We start from the raw sequence: 25095 nt of genomic DNA on the forward strand, positions 1-25095 counted from the left end.
TGGCAGAGTGGGTGAGATGGAGTGGGTTTCTCCTCCATGAAAGAAACTAGAGAGGGGCTGGAGGATGCCTGGGACCATGGTTTCAGGGTGTAACTGGCCACAGAGGGTACTCTAAAATATGTGGTGGGCAGCTTGGTAGAGCAGCTCCTCTGCCAATGCATGCCACTTGTGGGATTTAACATTCTTATGTTAGGATGATGATTGTACCAAATGCTGAGTTGTTTTGTTTCTATATGTAATTAGTTCACTTTATATAATATTCTTCCTTTTTTCAATCTGACTTTAAAAGCAAAATTTTATCATTTACATTTCTTTGTGTTTACTAAGGAGTGTTTTAGCTTTGGTATTCTTTGGTATTCAGTTGTTACATGAGCTTTATCAATGACATCTGTATAAATGGTTTTTAAAAATTAACTGTATTTGCCCTTGCTGAAGTTGAGCAATAAAATGAATGCTGTTTTCACAGTTAAAAAAAATAAATAAATAAAAAATAAATAAATAAAATAAAATAAAACAAAATAAAATAAAAAAATAAAATATAAAATAAAATAAAATAAATAAAAAAATAAAATAAATAAAATAAAATAAAATAAATAAAATAAAATAAAATAAAATAAAATAAAATAAAATAAAATAAAATATGTGGTGGGGACTCAGACAAAAATGCGGAGAGACAGCTGCCGGGGCAAGGGAGTGAGCAGCAGCTCTCCACTCCAGTGCACCCACCTTGGCAGTTAGCTGGGAAGGTGATCCACCACATTCATATGGTCAGGAGCTCCCATTAGGGAACCCAGGAGGTAGCATTTACTCTCCCTCAACAGAAGTTCTGACAAGAAGCAGGGATAGGAGAGGGTGTCATACACATGCATTAGGAGCCCCTCCCAAACCCCAGATGCTTGTGGGCACACGGCAGGCAGGGAGTGGGGCACATGGGTGCTGGAGTGTGCTCTTGAGTGGACTCCCTGCCAAACTGCACAGGGCCCACATCGCAGCCCTGGGGCAGGCAGTCCCCAGTGCACCTGGAGAACTGATGCACTGATTAGATCTTCACCTGGTCTGGACTCTGTCCACCTCATAGGAAAAGTTCGAGGAAGACCAGCTTAAGAGTAAAAGGTGGCTCAAGAGCGCCACCTGCTGGTAGGATAGGGAAACTGCACCTCAGAAGCCATAGCTCTGCCAACTTATATATAAATACTCAAATAAGCCTGCATTTCCCCAAATAGTCTTATTAAGACAAGGAAATGCCCTGAAGCCAACAGAAAATCATAAAGCACTTGAAGAATTTACAAGACATGGACAAGTCAAACAAATAAATTAAAAAGCCAGAAGAGTCACAAAATGTGGAGCAACTAATTCAAGTACAAACAAATCTCCAAAACAATTTCAACGAGAAGGCTAAAGACATAAAGGACATCAAGAAGACTCTAAAAGAGCATAAAGAAGAATTTAAAAGAGTAATTAAAAAATAGCAAACCTAATGGAAATTAAAGCTACTGTTGATCAAATTAAAAATATACCAGAGACACACAATAGCAGATTTGAAGAGGCAGAAGAAAGATTAAGTAAATTTGAGGACAAAGCAATTGAATGTGAGCACACAAAAGAACAAATGGTGAAAAAAAAAGAAAAATTTGAAAAGGATCTCAGGGTAATGATGGATAACTTGAAGCGAACAAATGTAAGAATAATTAGTGTCCCAGAAGGAGAAGAAAAGAGTAAAGGGCTAGGAAGAATGTTTCAAGACATAGTTGAGTAAAACTTCCCAACCCTTCTGAATGACATAAATACACAAATCAAAGATGCTCAACGAACTCCAAACAGAATAAATCCAAATAAACCCACTCCGAGACATATACTGATCAGACTGTCAAATGCTGAAGAGAAGGACAAAGTTCTAAAAGCAGCAAGAGAGAAGCAATTCACCACATACAAGGGAAACAACATAAGACTAAGTACTGACTACTCAGTGGGCACCATGGAGGTGAGAAGGCAGTGGTATGACATATTTAAGATTCTGAAAGAGAAAAATTGCCAGCCAAAAATTCTTTATCCAGCAAAGCTCTCCTTCAAAATTGAGGGAGAGTTTAAAATTTTCACAGACAAATGCTGAGAGAATCTGTTAATAAGAGATCAGCCCTGCAAGAAATGCTAAAGGAAGCTCTACCAGCTGAGAAATAAAGAAAAGAGACATAATTCTGGAGAAGGGCACAGAATTGAAGAATATTAGTAAGGGTAACACAAAGGATAAAAAGAGAGGGGGAAAAATAGATCTGACAACTAAGAAACAAAGGATAAGATGACTGGTTCAAGAACTCTCAGTTATAGACACTAGTACAGAGAGTTGACAATGGAACAGTATATTGGAAAAATCTGCCTATTGCATATTAGGGAATATAACTAATAGGAATAGCATACTAGTACCACACAAATACTAGGGAAAAATAAGAGCTGAAAAGAGCTATGAGGTGTTTTGGGTCATGAGGATTGTTAAAATGGAGAGTAATGAGGATTGTACAACCTAGTGATCATAATGTGAGATATGGATGGATTATTGTGGACATAACATATGCTACTTTATAAGTCAAGATCTCAATCTTGAGGCTTGCTCTTGTGAAACTTACGGTTAAAAAAAAAAAAAAAAACAAACTCCCTTCACAGTATTAACTTTGAATGTGAGTGGATTAAACGCTCCAATTAAAAGATACAGACTGGTAGAATGGATTGAAAAATGTGACCCATCTATTATGTTGTTTACAAGAGACTCATCTTAGATCCTGTGTCACAAAGAGACAAAATGAAAGGATGGAAAAAAATATTCTACACAAGCTGCAACCAAAAGAAAGCAGGGGTACCTACACTAAAATCAGACAAAATAGACTTTAAATGCAAAGATTTTATAAGAGACAAAGAAGGACAGTATATATTAATAAAAGGGACAATTCATTAAGAAGAAATAACAATCATAAATGTTTATGCACCCAATCAAGGAGCTCCAAAGTACATGAAATAAACACTGGCTAAACCAAAGGGAACAATAGACATGTTTACAATAATAATGGGAGACTTCAATATACCATTTTCTTCTACAGATAGAACTAGACAGATGACCAATAAGGAAATTGAAAACCTGAACAATATGATAAATAAATTAGACTTAACAGACATAAATAGATTGTTACATCCCAAAGTACCTTAGTGCCCATGGAACGTCCTGCAGGACAGATCATATGCTGGGGCAAAAAACAAGTCTTAATAAATTTAAAAAGACTGAAATTATTCAAAGCACATTCTCTGACCATAATGGAATGCAACTAGAAATCATAACCAGCAAAGAACCATATCTTTCAAAATATATGGAGGTTAAATAACACACCCCTAAACAACCAGTGGGTCAAAGAAAAAACTGCAAGAGAGATAGGTAAATATTAAGAGATGAATGAAAATGAGAACACAACATACAAAACCTATGGGATGCCGTGAAGGTGGTGCTGAGAGGGAAATTTATAGCTCTAAATGCATATATCAAAAAGCAAGAAGCATCTAGAGAATGATCAATAAAACTAACCCTAAAGCAATCAGAAGAAAAGAAATAACAAAGATTAAAGCAGAAATAAAAGAACTGAAGAACAAAAAACTAATAGAGAGAAAAAATAAAACCAAAAATTGGTTCTTTAAGAAGACCATCAAGATTGACAGTCCCTTAGCTAGACTGACAGAGTCAAAAAGAGAGAAGACCCAATAAACAGAATCAGAAATGAGAGTGGGGTAATTACTACGGATCCCAAAGAAATAAAAAAATCATAAAAGGATACTATGAACAACTGTACACCAGGAAACTAGACAACCTGGAGGAAATGGAAAATTTCCTGGAAGCACATGAACAACCTAGACTGACCCAAGACGAAATAGAAGACCTCAACAAACCAACCACAAGTAAACAGAGCCAATCAGTCATCAAAAATCTTTCTAAGAAGAAAAGCCCAGGGCAAGATGGCTCCACAGGGGAATTTTACCAAGGTTTCCAAAAAGAATTGACTCCATTCCTGCTCAAACTCTTTCAAAAAACTGAAAAAAAAGGAACACTACCCAACTCATTTTATGAGGGTAATATCACTCTAATACAATACCAGATAAAGATACTACAAGAAAGGAAACTACAGGCCAATCTCCCTAATGAAGATAGATTCAAAAATATTCAACAAAATAATTACAAATTGAACCCAATGGCACAATAAAAAAATTACACACCATGACCAAGTGGGGTTCATTCCAGGCATGCAAGGATGGTTCAACATATGAAAATCAATCAATGTAATACAATACATTAACAACTCAAAAGAAAAAATTCAAATGATCACCTCGATAGACACTGAAAAAGCATTTCACAAAATTCAACATCTTTTTTTGATAAAAACACTTCAAAGTGTAGGAATTGAAGGAAACTTCCTCAATATGACTACAGGCATATATGAAAAACCCACATCCAGAATAGTTCTGAATGGTGAGAGGCTGAAAGCCTTCCTCCTAATATTGGGAGCAAGACTAGGATGCCCACTGTTACCTCTATTATTCAACATTGTGCCAGAAGTTTTAACCAGAACCATTCACGAAGACAAAGAAATAAAAGGTATCTAAGTTGGAAAAGAAGACATAAAACTGTAATTATTTGCAGATGATATGATCTCATATTGGAAAATCCTGAGAAATCGATGACAAAGCTACTTGAGCTAATAAATTCAGCAGAGTGGCAGGATATAAAATTAATGCACATAAGTCAGTAATGTTCGTATACACTAGTAAGACCTAACTGAAGAGGCAATAAAAAAAATTCCATTCACAATAGCAACTAAAAAAATTAAGTACTTAGGAATAATACTAACCAAGGATGTAAAAGACCTCTATGCAAAATATTACAAAACATTACTAAAAGAAATAAAAAAAGGACCTAAATAGGTGGAAAGATTTTCCATGCTTATGGATTGGAAGGCTAAATATCGTTAAGATGTCAATTCTACCCAAACTAATCTACAGAGTCAGTGTAATTCCAATCAAAATTCCAACAACCTACTTTGCAGACTTGGAAAAGCTAGTTATCAAATTTATTTGGAAGGGAAAAGGGGCCTCAAATTGCCAAAAACATCCTTAAAAAGAAGAACAAAGTGGGAGGGCATACACTTCCAGACGTTGAAGCCTACTACAAAGCAACAATGGTCAAAACAGCATGGCAATGGCACAAAGATAGACATATTGTTCAATGGAATCGAATTGAGAGTCTGGAAATAGACCCCCAGCTCTATGGTCGACTAATTTTTGATAAGGCCCCCAAAACCACTGAACTGGGACAGAATAATCTCTTCAACAAATGCGGCTGGGAGAACTGGATATCCATAACCAAAAGAATGAAAGAGGACCCCTACCTCACACCCTATACAAAAATTAACTCAAAGTGGATTAAAGACCTCAATAAGAGACAGGACAACAAAATTCTTAGAAGATAATACAGGGCATCATCTTCAAGATCTAGTTATAGGAGGAAGCTTCTTGGACCTACTCTCAAAGCACAAACAACAAAAGAAAAAAACAGATAAATGGGAACTCCTCAAAAGCAAAAGCTTCTGAGACTCAAAAGACGTCAAAAAGCTGAAGAGGCAGCCAACTAATACTTCGAAAACATATATCTGATAAGAGACTGATATACTGCACATAAAAAGAAATCCTACAATTCAACAACAATTGTAGAAACAGCTCAATTATAAAACTGGCAAAAGATATGAAAAGGCATTTTTCTGAAGAGGAAATACAAATGGCTAAAAAACATATGAAAAATGTTCTTCTTCACTAGCTATTAGGGAAATGCAAATCAACCACAATGAGATACCACCTCAAACCAATAAGAATGGCCACCATTAAAAAAACAGGAAACAATAAATGCTGGAGAGGATGTGGAGAAACTGGAACTCTTATTCATTGCTGGTGGGAATGTATAATGGTACAGCTGCTGTGGAAGACAGTTTGGTGGTTTCTCAGAAAACTAGATATCAAATTACCCTACAATCCAGCAATTCCACCTCTCGGTATATACACAGAAGATCCGAGAACAGTGACAAGAACAGATATTTGTATACCAATGTCCACAGCAGCATTGTTCACAATTGCCAAGAGACAGAAATAATCCAGATGTCCTTCAATGGACAAGTGGATAAGCACAATGTGGTATATACATATGATGGAATACTATGCAGCAATAGAAGGAACAAGGTCCTAAAACATATGGCAACATGGATGACTCTTGAAGATACAACGCTGAGTGAAATAAGTCAGACACAAAAGGAGAGATATTGTATGTTACCACTACTATGAACAGCCTGAACAATGCAAAATCAATGTCTTATAATATAGAATATTGAGGACCTAGTGATAGACAGAAGCTAGTGAAGAGGGAATGACAATCTCGTATGTTCAGATATGTTAATGAGGGTGAATTCAAAGGCATGGGAATGAATAGGGTGATGACTGTTTGTTAAAGGGATTATAAGTATCAGAGCTGTATTGAAGGCAAATAGGATTGAAAGGGGTTATTTAAAGGCATGTATCCCACAGATCAGCACTACAAATATAGATAAGTGCTTGCATGACAAACTTCTAAGGTATGATGCTGATACAGAGAGTTGACAACAGAATGGCATATGGGAAAAATCTACCTGTTGCATATTAGGGACTATAATTAATAGGAATACCTTACTAGGACCACAGAAATACTAGGGACAAATACTTAAGGGCTAAATAGAGCTATGGGTTGTTTTGGGTCATGAGAATTGTTTAAAATCGAGAGTGATGAAGATTGAACAACTAAGTCATGACATGAAATACGGATGGATTTCATGGACAAAACACATGCTTTGTGAACTTGGAAGCCCCCTACTTTACAAGTCAAGCCCTCAATCTTAAAGCTAAGCCCACCTATAATTTTGCCTAGGAGTCACCTTCAGAGAACCTCTTTTGTTGCTCAAATATGGACTTTCTCTCTTTGAGCCCAACTCTGCAAATAAATTCATCACCCTCCCCCCGACATGGGACAGGACCGCCCAGGTGAATGAGTGTCTCTGGCTATGTGGCTATGTGTGACACAGATTCTGGGAATGAGCCTGACCCTGGCATCAAGGCACTGAGAATGCCTTTTTGACAAAAAGGGGGAAAAGAAAAGCAATAAAATAAGGTGTCAGTGGCTAAGAGATTTCAAACAGAGTCAACAGGCTGTCCTGGAGGTTACTCCTATGCAAGCTTCAGCTAGGTATGTCAAATGGCCACAGCATGATAAGCCTAAGTAGTCCTGAAAACCTTAAGGAATACCTGGATTGCTATCTGAGACTCTATAAAACTTTTACTCACTAAGTTTATTCTTCAGAAACTTAAATCCTTTACAGCACTCCTATGCAAGCTAAGTCCCAAAACACAGAGGCAATAGCCTCTTCAAGAATACCAACCAGATGTGTCCCCCTTTCCCATAAATGTCGACACCCCTTTTCAACATGAACAGGTTAGGGTGGTCACAGCCTAGACATCCCTGAAGATCAGCAATGTGATTAAACTAGAGGAAGGGGTAGCAACAGAAAAGATGGAATTTAACAAAGGATTACGAAGTCTGAATCTCTATATAAATTTTATTTTTCTTAGTTGCTGGGCTATTGGAATAGCTAGAAGGAAAGAAATGAAATGGTAGAACAGTAAGCCGTAACATTCTTTGAAATTTGTTACATAGCTACTTGTTAAATTGTAATTTTAAAGTTATCACCTTTTTGTATATCTCACAATAAGGAAATACCTAAAACTATGGTACTGTAACTCAACATTTTTGGAAATTTCTTTACATAACTACTTGGTAAATTATACTGTGAAAGTTATTATCTTTTTGTATATAGATTATAGTTCAATAAGGAAATAACTCAAACTGTGGAACTGTAAACCATAACATTCTTTGAAATTTGCTCTCCAACTACTTGTTAAATTGTACTTGGCAAGTTATCATTTCTATGTAAATATGTTATATTCCACAAATAAAAAAAAAAAAGAAATGAAAGAAGACCAAAATAAATGGAAGGGCATTCCATGTTCATGGATTTGAAGCTGAAATATTGTTAAGATTTCAGTTCTACCCAAAGAGATTTACAGATTCCATGCAATCCCAGTCAAAATTCCAACAGCCGTCTCTGTGGAAATAGAGAAGCCAATCATCAAATTTATACAGAAGGGTAAGGGGCCACAAATACCAAAACCATTTTGAAAAAGAATGAAGTTGGGAGACTCACATTACCCAATTTTAACACTTATTACAATGCTACACTAATCAAAAGAGCATGGTACCAGCACAAGGACAGACATACAGACCATGGAAACAAACTGAAAGTTCAGAAATACTCCTCCACACCCATTTATGGTCAGTCGATTTTTGACAAAGTTACCAAATCTACTCAATTGAGAAAAAATAGTCTCTTCAACAAATGGTCCTGGGAAAATTGCATATCCATATGACAAAGAATGAAGGTGGAATTCTACCTCACATCAATACAAAAGTGAACTCAAAATGGACAAAAGGCCTAACTACAAGAAGCAAAACTAAAAAGCTCCTAGAAGAAAACATAAGGAATTATCTTCAGGACCTTACATTAGGCACAGTTTTTTGGACTTTACATCAAAAGCACAAGCAACAAAAGAACAAACAGATAGATGGGACTTCATCAAAATTAAAACTTTTCACACTGCTTGCTTCGGCAGCACATATAATAAAATTGGAATGATACAGACAAGATTAACATGGCCCCTGTGCAAGGATGACATGTAAATTCGTGAAGCATTGCTTATTTTTATACACATTCTTCTCTAGTGCTCACGGACTTTCTCCAGAATAGACCATATGCTGGGCCATAAAACAGGCCTCAACAAATTTAAAAAGATTTAAATTATTCAAAGGACATGCTCAGATCACATTGAAATACAATTAGAAATCAATCACCAACAGAGACTTAGAAAATTCACAAATATCTGGAGGTTAAACAACACACTCCTAAACAATCAGTGGGTTAAAGACGGAACAGCAAGAGAAATGGCTAAATATATAGAACGAATGAAAATGAGAACACAACATCTCAAAACTTATAGGATGCAGGAAACGTGGTATTGAGGGGGAAATTTATAGCTCTAAATGCATACATTAAAAAGGAAGAAAGAGCTAAAATCAAAGAACTAGTGGAGCAACTGAAGAAGCTAGAAAATGAACAGCAAACTAATCCTAAACCAAGTAGAAGAAAAGAAATAACAAGGATTAAAGCAGAAATAAATGACATAGAGAACAAAAAAACAATAGAGAGGATAAATAACACCAAAAGTTGGTTCTTTGAGAAGATCAACAAGACTGACAAGTCCCTAGCTAAACTGACAAAATCAAAAAGAGAGAAAACCCAAATAAAGAAAATAATTAATGAGAGAGGCAACATTACTGCAGATTCCAAAGAAATTAAAAAAATTATAAGAGGATACTATGAACAACTGTATGGCAACAAACTGGATAATGTAGAGGAAATAGACAATTTCCTGGAAACATATGAACAACCTAGACTGACCAGAGAAAAACAGAAGACCTCAACCAACCAATCACAAGCAAAGAGATCCAATCAGTCATCAAAAATCTTCCCACAAATAAATGCCCAGGGCCAGATGACTTCACAGGGGAATTCTACCAAACTTTCCAAAAAGAACTGACACCAATCTTACTTAAACTCTTTCAAAACATCAAAGAAAATGGAATACTACCCAACATATTTTATGAAGCTAACATCAATCTAATACCAAAACCAGGCAAAGATGCTACAAAAAAGGAAAACTACAGGCCAATCTCCCTAATGAATATAGATGCAAAAATTCTCAACAAAATACTTGCAAATGGAATCCAAAGAGACATTGGATTCCATACATCATTCCAGGCATGTAAAGGATGGTTCAACATAAGAAAATTAATCAAGGTAATACAACACATTAACAAATCAAAAGGGAAAAATCAAATGATCATCTCAATAGATGCTGAAAAAGCATTAGACAAAATCCAACCTCCGTTTTTGAGAAAAACACTTCAAAAGGAAGGAATTGAAGGAAACTTCCTCAATATGATAAAGGGCATACGTGAAAAACCCACAGCCAGCATAGTACTCAATGGCAAGAGACTAAAAAATTTTCCTCTAAGATCAGGAATGAGACAAGAATGCCCGCTATCACCACTGTTATTCAACATTGTGCTAGAAGTGCTAGCCAGAGCAATCTAGCAAGATAAAGAAATAAAAGTCATCCAAATTGGAAAGGAAGAAGTAAAACTGTCATTATTTGCAGATGATATGATCTTATATCTGGAAAACTGTGAGAAATCAATGACACAGCTACTTGGACTAATAAACAAATTTAGCAAAGTAGCAGGATATAAGATTACTGCACATAAGTCAGTAATGTTCCTGTACACTAAAAATGACCAAACTGAAGAGACACTCAAGAAAGATACCATTCTCAATAGCAACTAGAAAAAAATCAAGTACCTAGAAATAAACTTAACCAAAGATCTAAAGGGCCTCTACACAGAAAACTACATAACTTTACTAAAAGAAATAAAAAGTGACCGAAAAAGATGGAAAAATATTCCTTGTTCAATGGATAGGAAGGCTAAATGTCATTAAGATGTCAATTCTACCCAAATTCATTTACAGATTCAATGCAATTCCTATCAAAATTCCAACAACCTACTTTGCAGACTTGGAAAAGCTAGTTATCAAATTTATTTGGAAGGAGAAGATGCTTCAAATTGCCAAAAACATTCTAAAAAAGAAAAACGAAGTGGGAGGACTTACACTCCCTGACTTTGAAGCTTATTATAAAGCCACAGTAGTCAAAACAGCATGGTACTGGCACAAAGATAAGACCTACTAGTCAATGGAATTGAATCGAGAATTCGGAAATAGACTGCCAGATCTATGGTTGACTGATCTTTGATAAGGCCCCCCAAACCACTGAACTGGGACATGACAGTCTTTTCAACAAATGGGGCTGGGAGACCTGGATATCTATAACCAAAAGAATGAAAGAGGACCCCTACCTCACACCCTACACAAAAATTAACTCAAAATGGATTAAAGACCTCAACATAAGAGACAGTAGCATAAAACTCCTAGAAGATAATGTAGGGAAACATCTTCAAGACCTTGTATTAGGAGGTCACTTCCTAGATCTTGCACCCAAGCATAAGCAACAAAAGAAACAATAGATAAATGGGAACTCCTGAAACTTAAAAGCCTCTGTACCTCAAAGGAATTTGTTAAAAAGGTGAAGAGGCAGCCAACTCAATGGGAAAAAATATTTGGAAACCATGTATCTGACAAAAGACTTATATCTTGCATATATAAAGAAATCCTACAACTCAAAGGCAATAGTACAGATAGCCCAATTATAAAATGTGCAAAAGACATGAAAAGACATTTCTCTGAAGAGGAAATACAAATGGCCAAAAAACACATGAAAAAATGTTTAGCTTCACTAGATATTAGGGAGATGCAAATTAAGACCACAATAAGATATCATCTCACACCAATTAGATTGGCTGCCATTAAACAAACAGGAAACTACAAATGCTGGAGGGGATGTGGAGAAATTGGAACTCTTATTCATTGTTGGTGGGACTGTATAATGGTTCAGACACTCTGGAAGTCAGTCTGGCAGTTCCTTAAAATACTAGATATAGAGTTACCCTTTGATCCAGCAATTGCACTTTTCGGTATATACCCAGATCTGAAAGCAGTGACACGAACAGACTTTTGTACACCGATGTTCACAGCAGCATTGTTCACAATTGCCAAGAGATGGAAACAATTCAAATGTCCTTCAGCAGACCAGTGGATAAACAAAATGTGGTATATACACGCGATGGAATACTATGCAACAGTAAGAAGGAACAAGGTCGTGAAACATATGACAACATGGATGAATCCTGAAGACATAATGTTGAGCGAAATAAGCCAGGCACAAAAAGAGAAATATTGTATGTTATTACTAATGTGAACACTGAAAAATGTAAAATAAATGGTTTATATTGTAGAATGTAGGGGACCTAGCGATAGCAAATAGTGAAGGGGGAACGATAATCTAATAAGAACAATAAGTTATTGTGGGTAAATTTAATGTTCTGGGAATGCTCAAGAATGACTGTGGTTAGTTAACTTCCGGGGGATCTGGTAGGAACAAATAGCAGAAATGTAGTTATTTTAGGTTATTTGTTTTTCTTATTCCTTTGCTGGGTTATAGTCTGTTTATTTTCTTGGGGTAGAGTAGGAACATGCTGGAAGTAATGTAGTTATTTTAGGCTGTTTTTTTCTTATACCTTTGTTTTGGTTTTGTTTTAAATGTTGTCTTTTTATTGTCTGTTTTTTTTAAATTTTTTGATAAAGTTTATTTTTTAAAAAATGAAAAAAAAATATGCAGAGCCCCCTTGAGGAACTGGGGGAAAATGAAGAGGTGTTGGGCATCCTAACCTGGATGGTTGCTGATGTCCTCACAAACATTGAGGACTAGCGGTTTGATGTGCCGAGCCCTCTATCTCGGGACTTGCCCTTATGAAGCTTGTTACTGCAAAAGAGAGGTGAGGCCTGCTTATAACTGTGCCTAAGAGTCTCCCCCTGAATACCTTTTGTTGCACAGATGTGACCCTTTCTCTTAGCTAAGCCAACTTGGTGGGTGAAATCACTGCCCTCCCCTCTACGTGGGATCTGACTCCCAGGGGTGTAAATCTCCCTGGCAACGCGGGATATGACTCCAGGGGATGCATCTGGACCCAACATCGTGGGATTGAGAACATCTTGTCCAAAAGGGGGATGCAAAATGAAATGTAATAACGTTTCAGTGGCTAAGAGATTACAAATGGAGTCAAGAAGTCACTCCGGTGGGCATTCTTACGCACTATATAGATAATCCTTTTTAGGTTTTAATGTATTGGAATAGCTAGAAGTAAATACTTGAAACTATCAAACTGCAACCCAGTAGCCTTGACTCTTGAAGATGTATGTATAACAATGTAGCTTACAAGGGGTGACAATGTGATTGTGAAAGCCTTGTGGATCACACTCCTCTTTATCTGGTGTATGGATGGATGAGTAGAAAAATGGGGTAAAAAAACTAAAGGAAAATGGGGGGGGCGATTTGGGTGTTCTTTTTTTACTCTTATTTTTTTTTAATTCTTATTTTCACTTTTTTTGGTGCAAGGAAAATGTTCAAAAAATAGATCAGGGTGATGAATGAACAACTATACGATAGAAATGTGAACAATTGATTGTATACTTTGGATGACTGTATGGTATGTGAATATATCTCAACAAAATTGAATAAAAAAAAACTTTTGCACAAAGGACTTTATCAGAAAGTATAAAGACAACCTACAGAAAGGGAGAAAATGCTTGGAAATCACATATCCAAAAGGGTTTAATATTGAGAGTATATAAAGAAACCCTATAACTCGACAAGAAAAAGACAAACAACACAATTAAAAAATGGGCAAAAGACTTGAATAGACATTTCTCCAAAGAAGATATACAAATGACCAATAATGATGCCCAACATTATTAGCCAATAGGGAAATGCAAATCAAAACCACAATGAGATATCGTTTCTCACCCACTACAATGGCCACTATTAAAAAAATAGAAAATTACGAGTGTTAGAGAGAACAGAGAGAAACAGGAACACTTGTTCATTGTCGGTGGGAATAAAAAATGATGTAGCCACTGTGGAAAATGGTTTGCAATTCCTCAGAAACCTAAATATAGAATTATCATATGACCTGGCATTCTCACTTCTAAGTATACACCCAAAATAACTGAAAGCAGCAACTCAAACAGATACTTGAACACTGATGTTCACAGCTACATTATTCACAATTGCCAAAAGATAGAAGCAACCCAAATGTCCATCAACAGATGAATGGATAAACATAATGTGGTATATACATATAATGGAGTATTATTCAGCCATAAAAAGGAATGAAGTTCTGATACATGCTACAACAGGAATAAAACTTGAAGACATAATCTTGAGTGAAATAAGCCAGACACAAAAGGACAAACATTATTATGATCTCACTGATATGAAATTATTAGAGTAGGCAAATTCATAGAGCCAGAAACTAGGATACAGGTTACCAGAGGCTGGGGTGAGGGTAGGGAACAGGAGTAAATCCTAGTTGGTACAGAGTTTTTGTTTGCAGATGATGGAAACCTTTTGTTAATGATGGTGGCAAGGCAGTACAACATTGTGAAAATAACACCACTGGGTTATATATTTGAAGGTGGTTCAAAGAGGAAATTTTAGGTTCTATATATGTTACTAGCAAAAAATTAAAAAAGGAAAAAAACCATAGTATTATACAACAGAAACAGTGAACCCTAATGTAATCTATGGACTATAGTTAACACACTAATTATAATAATATTGTTTTATCAATTTTAACATAGGTACCACACTAATACAAAGTGTTAATAATAAGGAAAACTGCATGTAAGGGGGGGGGATACACGATAACTCAGTAATTTTGGCATGATTCTTCTGTAAATCTACAACGTCTCTAACAAAAAAATTAAATTAAAAAAAGGTCTTTTAAAGATAATATTTAGAGGAGGCGGGGCAAGATGGCAGACTGGTGAGCTGTAAGTTTTAGTTACTCCTCCAGGAAAGTAGGTAAAAAGCCAGGAACTGCGTGGACTGGACACCACAGAGCAATCTGTCTTTGGGCATACTTCATACAACACTCATGAAGGTGTCGAACTGCTGAGATCAGCGAAATCTGTGAGTTTTTGCAGCCGGGGGATCCGTGCCCTTCCCTGCCAGGCTCGGTCCCGTGGGAGGAGGGGCTGTCAGCTCCGGGAAGGAGAAGGAAGAACTGCAGTGGTAGTCCTTATCGGAAACTCATTCTACTGATTCAAACTCCAACCATAAATAGACTGAGACCAGACACCAGAGAATCTGAGAGCAGCCAGCCCAGCAGAGAGGAGACAGGCATAGAAAAAAAACAACACGAAAAACTCCAAAATAAAAGCAGAGGATTTTTGGACTTCTGGTGAACACAGAAAGGGGAAGGGCGGAGCTCAGGCCTTGAGGCGCATATGCAAATCCCAAAGAAAAGCTGATCTCTCTGCCCTGTGGACCTTTCCTTAATGGCCCTGGTTGCTTTGTCTATTAGCATTTCAATAACCCATTAGATCTCTGAGGAGGGCCCTTTTTTTTTTTTTTTTTTTTTTTTTAAATCCTTTTTTCTTTTTCTAAAACAATTACTCTAAGAAGCCCAATACAGAAAACTTCAAAGAATTGCAATTTGGGCACGTCAAGTCAAGAGCAGAACTAAGAGAGCTCTGAGACAAAAGGCAATAATCCAGTGGCTAAGAAAATTCACTAAACAACACAACTTCCCAAGAAAAGGGGGGTGTCCGCTCACAGCCACCATCCTGGTGGACAGGAAACACTCCTGCCCATCGCCAGCCCCATAGCCCAGAGCTGCCCCAGACAACCCAGTGTGACGGAAGTGCTTCAAATAACAGGCACACACCACAAAACTGGGCGTGGACATTAGCCTTCCCTGCAATCTCAGCTGAATGTCCCAGAGCTGGGAAGGTGGAGCAGTGTGAATTAACAAAGCCCCATTCAGCCATCATTTGAGCAGACTGGGAGCCTCCCTACACAGCCCAGCAACCCAGAACTGCCCTGGGGGGACGGCACTCAACTGTGACATAGCACAGTCATCCCTCAACAGAGGACCCGGGGTGCACAGCCTGGAAGAGGGGCCCACTTGCAAGTCTCAGGAGCCATACGCCAATACCAAAGACTTGTGGGTCAGTGGCAGAGACAAACTGTGGCAGGACTGAACTGAAGGATTAGACTATTGCAGCAGCTTTAAAACTCTAGGATCATCAGGGAGATTTGATTGTTAGGGCCACCCCCCCTCCCCGACTGCCCAGAAACACGCCCCACATACAGGGCAGGCAACACCAACTACACACGCAAGCTTGGTACACCAATTGGGCCCCACAAGACTCACTCCCCCACTCACCAAACAGGCTAAGCAGGGGAGAACTGGCTTGTGGAGAACAGGTGGCTCGTGGACGCCACCTGCTGGTTAGTTAGAGAAAGTGTACTCCACGAAGCTGTAGATCTGATAAATTAGAGATAAAGACTTCAATAGGTCTACAAACCCTAAAAGAACCCTATCAAGTTCAGCAAATGCCACGAGGCCAAAAACAACAGAAAATTATAAAGCATATGAAAAAACCAGACGATATGGATAACCCAAGCCCAAGCACCCAAATCAAAAGGTCAGAAGAGACACAGCACCTAGAGCAGCTACTCAAAGAACTAAAGATGAACAATAAGACCATAGCACGGGATATGAAGGAAATCAAGAAGACTCTAGAAGAGCATAAAGAAGACATTGCAAGACTAAATAAAAAAATGGATGATCTTATGGAAATTAAAGAAACTGTTGACCAAATTAAAAAGATTCTGGACACTCATAGTACAAGACTAGAGGAAGTTGAACAACGAATCAGTGACCTCGAAGATGACAGAATGGAAAATGAAAGCATAAAAGAAAGAATGGGGAAAAAAACTGAAAAAATCGAAATGGACCTCAGGGATATGATAGATAATATGAAACGTCCGAATATAAGACTCATTGGTGTCCCAGAAGGGGAAGAAAAGGGTAAAGGTCTAGGAAGAGTATTCAAAGAAATTGTTGGGGAAAACTTCCCAAATCTTCTAAACAACATAAATACACAAATCATAAATGCTCAGCGAACTCCAAATAGAATAAATCCAAATAAACCCACTCCAAGACATATACTGATCACACTGTCAAACATAGAAGAGAAGGAGCAAGTTCTGAAAGCAGCAAGAGAAAAGCAATTCACCACATACAAAGGAAACAGCATAAGACTAAGTAGTGACTATTCAGCAGCCACCATGGAGGCAAGAAGGCAGTGGCACGATATATTTAAAATTCTGAGTGAGAGGAATTTCCAGCCAAGAATACTTTATCCAGCAAAGCTCTCCTTCAAATTTGAGGGAGAGCTTAAATTTTTCACAGACAAAGAAATGCTGAGAGAATTTGCTAACAAGAGACCTGCCCTACTGGAGATACTAAAGGGAGCCCTACAGACAGAGAAACAAAGACAGGACAGAGAGACTTGGAGAAAGGTTCAGTACTAAAGAGATTCGGTATGGGTACAATAAAGGATATTAACAGAGAGAGGGAAAAATATGGCAAACATAAACCAAAGGATAAGATGGCCGATTCAAGAAATGCCTTCATGGTTATAACGTTGAATGTAAATGGATTAAACTCGCCAATTAAAAGATATAGATTCGCAGAATGGATCAAAAAAAATGAACCATCAATATGTTGCATACAAGAGACTCATCTTAGACACAGGGACACAAAGAAACTGAAAGTGAAAGGATGGAAAAAAATATTTCATGCAAGCTACAGCCAAAAGAAAGCAGGTGTAGCAATATTAATCTCAGATAAAATAGACTTCAAATGCAGGGATGTTTTGAGAGACAAAGAAGGCCACTACATACTAATAAAAGGGGCAATTCAGCAAGAAGAAATAACAATCGTAAATGTCTATGCACCCAATCAAGGTGCCACAAAATACATGAGAGAAACACTGGCAAAACTAAAGGAAGCAATTGATGTTTCCACAATAATTGTGGGAGACTTCAACACATTCACTCTCTCCTATAGATAGATCAACCAGACAGAAGACCAATAAGGAAACTTGAAAACCTAAACAATCTGATAAATGAATTAGATTTAACAGACATACTACAGGACATTACATCCCAAATCACCAGGATACACATACTTTCTAGTGCTCATGGAACTTTCTCCAGAATAGATCATATGCTGGGACATAAAACAAGCCTCAATAAATTTAAAAAGATTGAAATTATTCAAAGCACATTCTCTGACCACAATGGAATACAATTAGAAGTCAATAACCATCAGAGACTTAGAAAATTCACAAATACCTGGAGGTTAAACAACAGCACTCCTAAACAATCAGTGGGTTAAAAGAAGAAATAGCAAGAGAAATTGCTAAATATATAGAGACTGAATGAAAATGAGAACACCACATACCAAAACCTATGGGATGCAGCAAAAGCAGTGCTAAGGGGGAAATTTATAGCACTAAACGCATATATTAAAAAGGAAGAAAGAGCCAAAATCAAAGAACTAATGGATCAACTGAAGAAGCTAGAAAATGAACAGCAAACCAATCCTAAACCAAGTACAAGAAAAGAAATAACAAGGATTAAAGCAGAAATAAATGACATAGAGAACAAAAAAACAATAGAGAGGATAAATATCACCAAAAGTTGGTTCTTTGAGAAGATCAACAAGATTGACAAGCCCCTAGCTAGACTGACAAAATCAAAAAGAGAGAAGACCCATATAAACAAAATAATGAATGAAAAAGGTGACATAACTGCAGATCCTGAAGAAATTAAAAAAATTATAAGAGGATATTATGAACAACTGTATGGCAACAAACTGGATAATGTAGAAGAAATGGACAATTTCCTGGAAACATATGAACAACCTAGACTGACCAGAGAAGAAATAGAAGACCTCAACCAACCCATCACAAGCAAAGAGATCCAATCAGTCATCAAAAATCTTTCCACAAATAAATGCCCAGGGCCAGATGGCTTCACAGGGGAATTCTACCAAACTTTTCAGAAAGAACTGACACCAATCTTACTCAAACTCTTTCAAAACATTGAAGAAAATGGAATACTACCTAACTCATTTTATGAAGCTAACATCAATCTAATACCAAAACCAGGCAAAAATGCTACAAAAAAGGAAAACCACCGGCCAATCTCCCTAATGAATATAGATGCAAAAATCCTCAACAAAATACTTGCAAATCGAATCGAAAGACACATTAAAAAAATCATACACCATGACCAAGTGGGGTTTATTCCAGGCATGCAAGGATGGTTCAACATAAGAAAAACAATCAATGTATTACAACACATTAAAAACTCGAAAGCGAAAAATCAATTGATCATCTCAATAGATGCTGAAAAAGCATTTGACAAAATCCAACATCCCTCTTTGATAAAAACACTTCAAAAGGTAGGAATTGAAGGAAACTTCCTCAACATGATAAAGAGCATATATGAAAAACCCACAGCCAGCATAGTACTCAATGGTGAGAGACTGAAAGCCTTCCCTCTAAGATCAGGAACAAGACAAGGATGCCCGCTGTCACCACTGTTATTCAACATTGTGCTGGAAGTGCTAGCCAGGGCAATCCGGCAAGACAAAGAAATAAAAGGCATCCAAATTGGAAAAGAAGAAGTAAAACTGTCATTGTTTGCAGATGATATGATCTTATATCTAGAAAACCCTGAGAAATCGACGATACAGCTACTAGAGCTAATAAACAAATTTAGCAAAGTAGCGGGATACAAGATTAATGCACATAAGTCAGTAATGTTTCTATATGCTAGAAATGAACAAACTGAAGAGACACTCAAGAAAAAGATACCATTTTCAATAGCAACTAAAAAAATCAAGTACCTAGGAATAAACTTAACCAAAGATGTAAAAGACCTATACAAAGAAAACTACATAACTCTACTAAAAGAAATAGAAGGGGACCTTAAAAGATGGAAAAATATTCCATGTTCATGGATAGGAAGGCTAAATGTCATTAAGATGTCAATTCTACCCAAACTCATCTACAAATTCAATGCAATCCCAATCAAAATTCCAACAACCTACTTTGCAGACTTGGAAAAGCTAGTTATCAAATTTATTTGGAAAGGGAAGATGCCTCGAATTGCTAAAGACACTCTAAAAAAGAAAAACGAAGTGGGAGGACTTACACTCCCTGACTTTGAAGCTTATTATAAAGCCACAGTTGCCAAAACAGCATGGTACTGGCACAAAGATAGACATATAGATCAATGGAATCGAATTGAGAATTCGGAGATAGACCCTCAGATCTATGGCCGACTGATCTTTGATAAGGCCCCCAAAGTCACCGAACTGACCCATAATGGTCTTTTCAACAAATGGGGCTGGGAGAGTTGGATATCCATATCCAAAAGAATGAAAGAGGACCCCTACCTCACCCCCTACACAAAAATTAACTCAAAATGGACCAAAGATCTCAATATAAAAGAAAGTACCGTAAAACTCCTAGAAGATAATGTAGGAAAACATCTTCAAGACCTTGTATTAGGAGGCCACTTCCTAGACTTTACACCCAAAGCACAAGCAACAAAAGAGAAAATAGATAAATGGGAACTCCTCAAGCTTAGAAGTTTCTGCACCTCAAAGGAATTTGTCAAAAAGGTAAAGAGGCAGCCAACTCAATGGGAAAAAATTTTTGGAAACCATGTATCTGACAAAAGACTGATATCTTGCATATATAAAGAAATCCTACAACTCAATGACAATAGTACAGACAGCCCAATTATAAAATGGGCAAAAGATATGAAAAGACAGTTCTCTGAAGAGGAAATACAAATGGCCAAGAAACACATGAAAAAATGTTCAGCTTCACTAGCTATTAGAGAGATGCAAATTAAGACCACAATGAGATACCATCTAACACCGGTTAGAATGGCTGCCATTAAACAAACAGGAAACTACAAATGCTGGAGTGGATGTGGAGAAATTGGAACTCTTATTCATTGTTGGTGGGACTGTATAATGGTTCAGCCACTCTGGAAGTCAGTCTGGCAGTTCCTTAGAAAACTAGATATAGAGCTACCATTCGATCCAGCGATTGCACTTCTCGGTATATACCCGGAAGATCGGAAAGCAGTGACACGAACAGATATCTGCACGCCAATGTTCATAGCAGCATTATTCACAATTGCCAAGAGATGGAAACAACCCAAATGTCCTTCAACAGATGAGTGGATAAATAAAATGTGGTATATACACACGATGGAATACTACGCGGCAGTAAGAAGGAACGATCTCGTGAAACATATGACAACATGGATGAACCTTGAAGACATAATGCTGAGCGAAATAAGCCAGGCACAAAAAGAGAAATATTATATGCTACCACTAATGTGAACTTTGAAAAATGTAAAACAAATGGTTTATAATGTAGAATGTAGGGGAACTAGCAGTAGAGAGCAATTAAGGAAGGGGGAACAATAATCCAAGAAGAACAGATAAGCTATTTAACGTTCTGGGGATGCCCAGAAATGACTATGGTCTGTTAATTTCTGATGGATATAGTAGGAACAAGTTCACAGAAATGTTGCTATATTATGTAACTTTGTTGGGGTAAAGTAGGAACATGTTGGAAGTTAAGCAGTTATCTTAGGTTAGTTGTCTTTTTCTTACTGCCTTGTTATGGTCTCTTTGAAATGCTCTTTTATTGTATGTTTGTTTTCTTTTTAACTTTTTTTTCATACAGTTGATTTAAAAAAGAAGGGAAAGTTAAAAAAAAAAAAAGAAAAACAAGGAAAAAAAAAGATGTAGTGCCCCCTTGAGGAGCCTGTGGAGAATGCAGGGGTATTCGCCTACCCCACCTCCATGGTTGCTAACATGACCACAGACATAGGGGACTGGTGGTTTGATGGGTTGAGCCCTCTACCATAAGTTTTACCCTTGGGAAGACGGTTGCTGCAAAGGAGAGGCTAGGCCTCCCTATATTTGTGCCTAAGAGTCTCCTCCTGAATGCCTCTTTGTTGCTCAGATGTGGCCCTCTCTCTCTGGCTAAGCCAACTTGAAAGGTGAAATCACTGCCCTCCCCTCTACATGGGATCAGACACCCAGGGGAGTGAATCTCCCTGGCAACGTGGAATATGACTCCCGGGGAGGAATGTAGACCCGGCATCGTGGGACGGATAACATCTTCTTGACCAAAAGGGGGATGTGAAAGGAAATGAAATAAGCTTCAGTGGCAGAGAGATTCCAAAACGAGCCGAGAGATCACTCTGGTGGGCACTCTTACGCACACTTTAGACAACCCTTTTTAGGTTCTAAAGAATTGGGGTAGCTGGTGGTGGATACCTGAAACTATCAAACTACAACCCAGAACCCATGAATCTCGAAGACAGTTGTATAAAAATGTAGCTTATGAGGGGTGACAAGTGGGATTGGGAATGCCATAAGGACCAAACTCCACTTTGTCTAGTTTATGGATGGATGTGTAGAAAAGTAGGGGAAGGAAACAAACAGACAAAGGTACCCAGTGTTCTTTTTTACTTCAATTGCTCTTTTTCACTCTAATTATTATTCTTGTTATTTTTGTGTGTGTGCTAATGAAGGTGTCAGGGATTGATTTAGGTGATGAATGTACAACTATGTAATGGTACTGTAAACAATCGAAAGTACAATTTGTTTTGTATGACTGCGTGGTATGTGAATATATCTCAATAAAATGATGATTAAAAAAAAAAGATAATATTTAAAAACCTTTAGGGAAAAAAGAAAAAAAGTTAACTAAATATATTTGCAGTGCATAGAACCAAAACAAATATAATGCCAAAAAAAAAATAATTCTGGTGTACCTGTTTTGGGAAGTCTTCCATGACCTCATTCCCCAAGTGGAGTTGTTTCTCTTTAAGGGATGAACAGGTCTGACCCAACTATCAATTACCCCGAACCTCCACTGTTCACTCTTAGCAGGAGGATCCTTTGTAGCACTATGGCTGGGAATTTAGCCACTCTGTTCACTAACCGAGCTTTCTGTATAACAGCTGCCCCACACCTAACAATAAGCCAAGGCAAGTCAAAGTAGAGACGAGGCTAGAACTGGGGTGGAATTACAAGTTAGGGGGATGGCTTTCTGGCTGGGAGCCCAGAAAATTGTCAAATCCTTTGAAGAAGACTCCTAACGGAGGTACCTTTTTCTCTTGGCAGAACAAAAGCCACAGTAATGCTACCTAGTACATTCCTACTATAAAAGGGATGACTTCACACCTATGGCCAGTTAATTTTTGACAAGGGTACCAAGTACACTCAACGCAGAAAGAATAGTCTTTTCATCAAATGGCGCTGGGAAAACTGGATATCCACAAGCAAAAAACTGATAGTGGACCCCTACTTCACATCATCCACAAAAATTTACTCAAAATTGATCAAGGACCTAAATATAAAAACTACAACTATAAAACTCCTAGAAGAAAACAGGGGAACATTTTCAGGACCTTGTGGTAGGCAATGGATTCTTAGATTTTACACCAAAAGCATGAGAAACAAAAGAAAAGATAAATTGAACTCCATCAAATTGAAAAACTTTTGTGCATCAAAGGACATTATCAAGAGAGTGAAAAGACAACTTACAGAATGGGAGGAAGTATTTGAAAACCACATATACAATAAGGGTTTAATACCCAGAATATATAAAGAACTCCTAGAACTCAACAACAAAAAGACAAAAAAACCCAATTCAAAAAAGGGCAAAAGACTTGAATAGACATTTCTCCAAAGAAGATGTATTAATGGCCAATAAGCACATGAAAAGATGCTCAATATCATAAGCCATTAAGGAAATGTAAATCAAAACCACAATGAGATACCTCTTCACATCCACTAGGATGGCTATTATTTAAAAAAAATTGAGAGAATAACAAATGTTGGTGAGCTTGTGGAGAAACAGGAAACCTCGTACACTATTGGTGGGAATGTAAAATGGTGTGGTGCTATGTAAAACAGTTTGGCAGTTCCTCAGAAAGTTAAATGTAGAATTACCATTATGAACTGGCAATTCCACTTCTAGATATATACTCAAAAAAATGGAAAACAGGGACTCAGACAGGTATCTGTTTACCAATGTTCATAGCAGAATTATTCACAGTTGCCAAAAGACGGAAGCAACCAAAGGGTCCATAAACAGAAGAATGGATAAATAATGTGGTATATACATAAAATGGAGTATTATTCAGTTGTAAAAAGGAATGCAGTCCTGATATACATGAGAACATGGATGAACCTTGAAGACATCATGCTGAGTCAGATAAGCCAGACACAAAAGGACATATATTGTATGAACTCACTTATAGGAAATAATCAGAATATGCAAATTCATAGAGACAGAAAGTAGATTACAAGGCAGGGATTGAGAAGTTAATGTTTAATTGATACAAAGTTTCTGTTTGGAGTAAAGAAAGTTTTGATAATGAATGGTGGTGATGATGGCACAACATTGTGAATGTAATAAACATCATTGAATTGTACACTTGAAAGTGATTAAAATGGGATGTTATGTTGTATATATAGTACCACAATAAGAATTAAAACAAGAAAACAAATAAACAAAAAAGAATAACTTTTGGAAAACTATAATACCCTCTCTGTGTGGTTGATGAAGTTGAAACCACAACTGTATTTCATTTTGTTAGATTATATGGGGCAGCACAGTATAACAGAAAGAGCATGAAGCTTTGGGGAACAGACCCTACCTGCTTTCCAGTCTCGCTCTCTTTCCCCTTGCCTCTCTCATTTGTAAAATGCAGATGAAATAGCTATACTTCAGAAAGTAGTAGCAAGGACTATTATTATTGACAGTGCTAACAATAGCTCCCATTTACTGAGCACTTAATATTTACCATGTTGAGTGCTGAATATGTTATCTCATTCAGTTTTCAAAACAATCATAAAAGGTAGAAACACCACTAAGTTTTATTAAGATAAATGTTTTCTCTGACGGGTTAAGACTCCTCATGACAGTTTCCTACTGTCATGAAAAAGTGAAGGAAAAGGACAAGGTAAGGAGAGGTTTAAAGACTGAGAAAGCTGAAACCTGTCAGAGGTTTATAAACCGTATTGATGCTAAGTATCAGAAATGATCATTTTACCTTTGCCCAGGGGCGATGGTAGAATTTGCCTCGAGTTCTGTAAAAAATACAAAGGAGGACAGAAATGAGATGTGAAAGCTGCTAGTGTACATGTCCGTAGGGAAAAGTTATGTGTCTACAAGCATTTCAATGCCCTATTTAGGCTGAAGTGTCTCAGTGCCCAGCAGGATTCTACTCTGCATG

General features: G+C 37.2%; 1 protein-coding gene and 1 non-coding gene across 15 annotated transcripts in view; one reads left to right on the plus strand and one right to left on the minus strand.

Annotated features, from left to right (window-relative positions):
* Positions 1 to 25095, minus strand: part of NCOA6 (nuclear receptor coactivator 6) — a 189799-nt gene that overhangs the window by 24943 nt on the left and 139761 nt on the right. For all 14 annotated transcript variants that reach the window (XM_037812091.1, XM_037812086.1, XM_037812083.1 and 11 more), the window contains one exon: positions 24913 to 24949. In XM_037812091.1, the coding sequence (XP_037668019.1) occupies positions 24913 to 24949 (37 nt within the window). The remainder of the gene's footprint in view (positions 1 to 24912; positions 24950 to 25095) is intronic.
* On the plus strand, positions 8761 to 8863 carry LOC119516216. The gene has a single exon (XR_005213229.1). It is a non-coding gene; the product is annotated as a U6 spliceosomal RNA (small nuclear RNA).

This window comes from Choloepus didactylus, chromosome 19 (genome assembly GCF_015220235.1).
Source record: "Choloepus didactylus isolate mChoDid1 chromosome 19, mChoDid1.pri, whole genome shotgun sequence".
In the NCBI taxonomy this organism is placed as follows: Eukaryota; Metazoa; Chordata; class Mammalia; order Pilosa; family Megalonychidae; genus Choloepus; species Choloepus didactylus.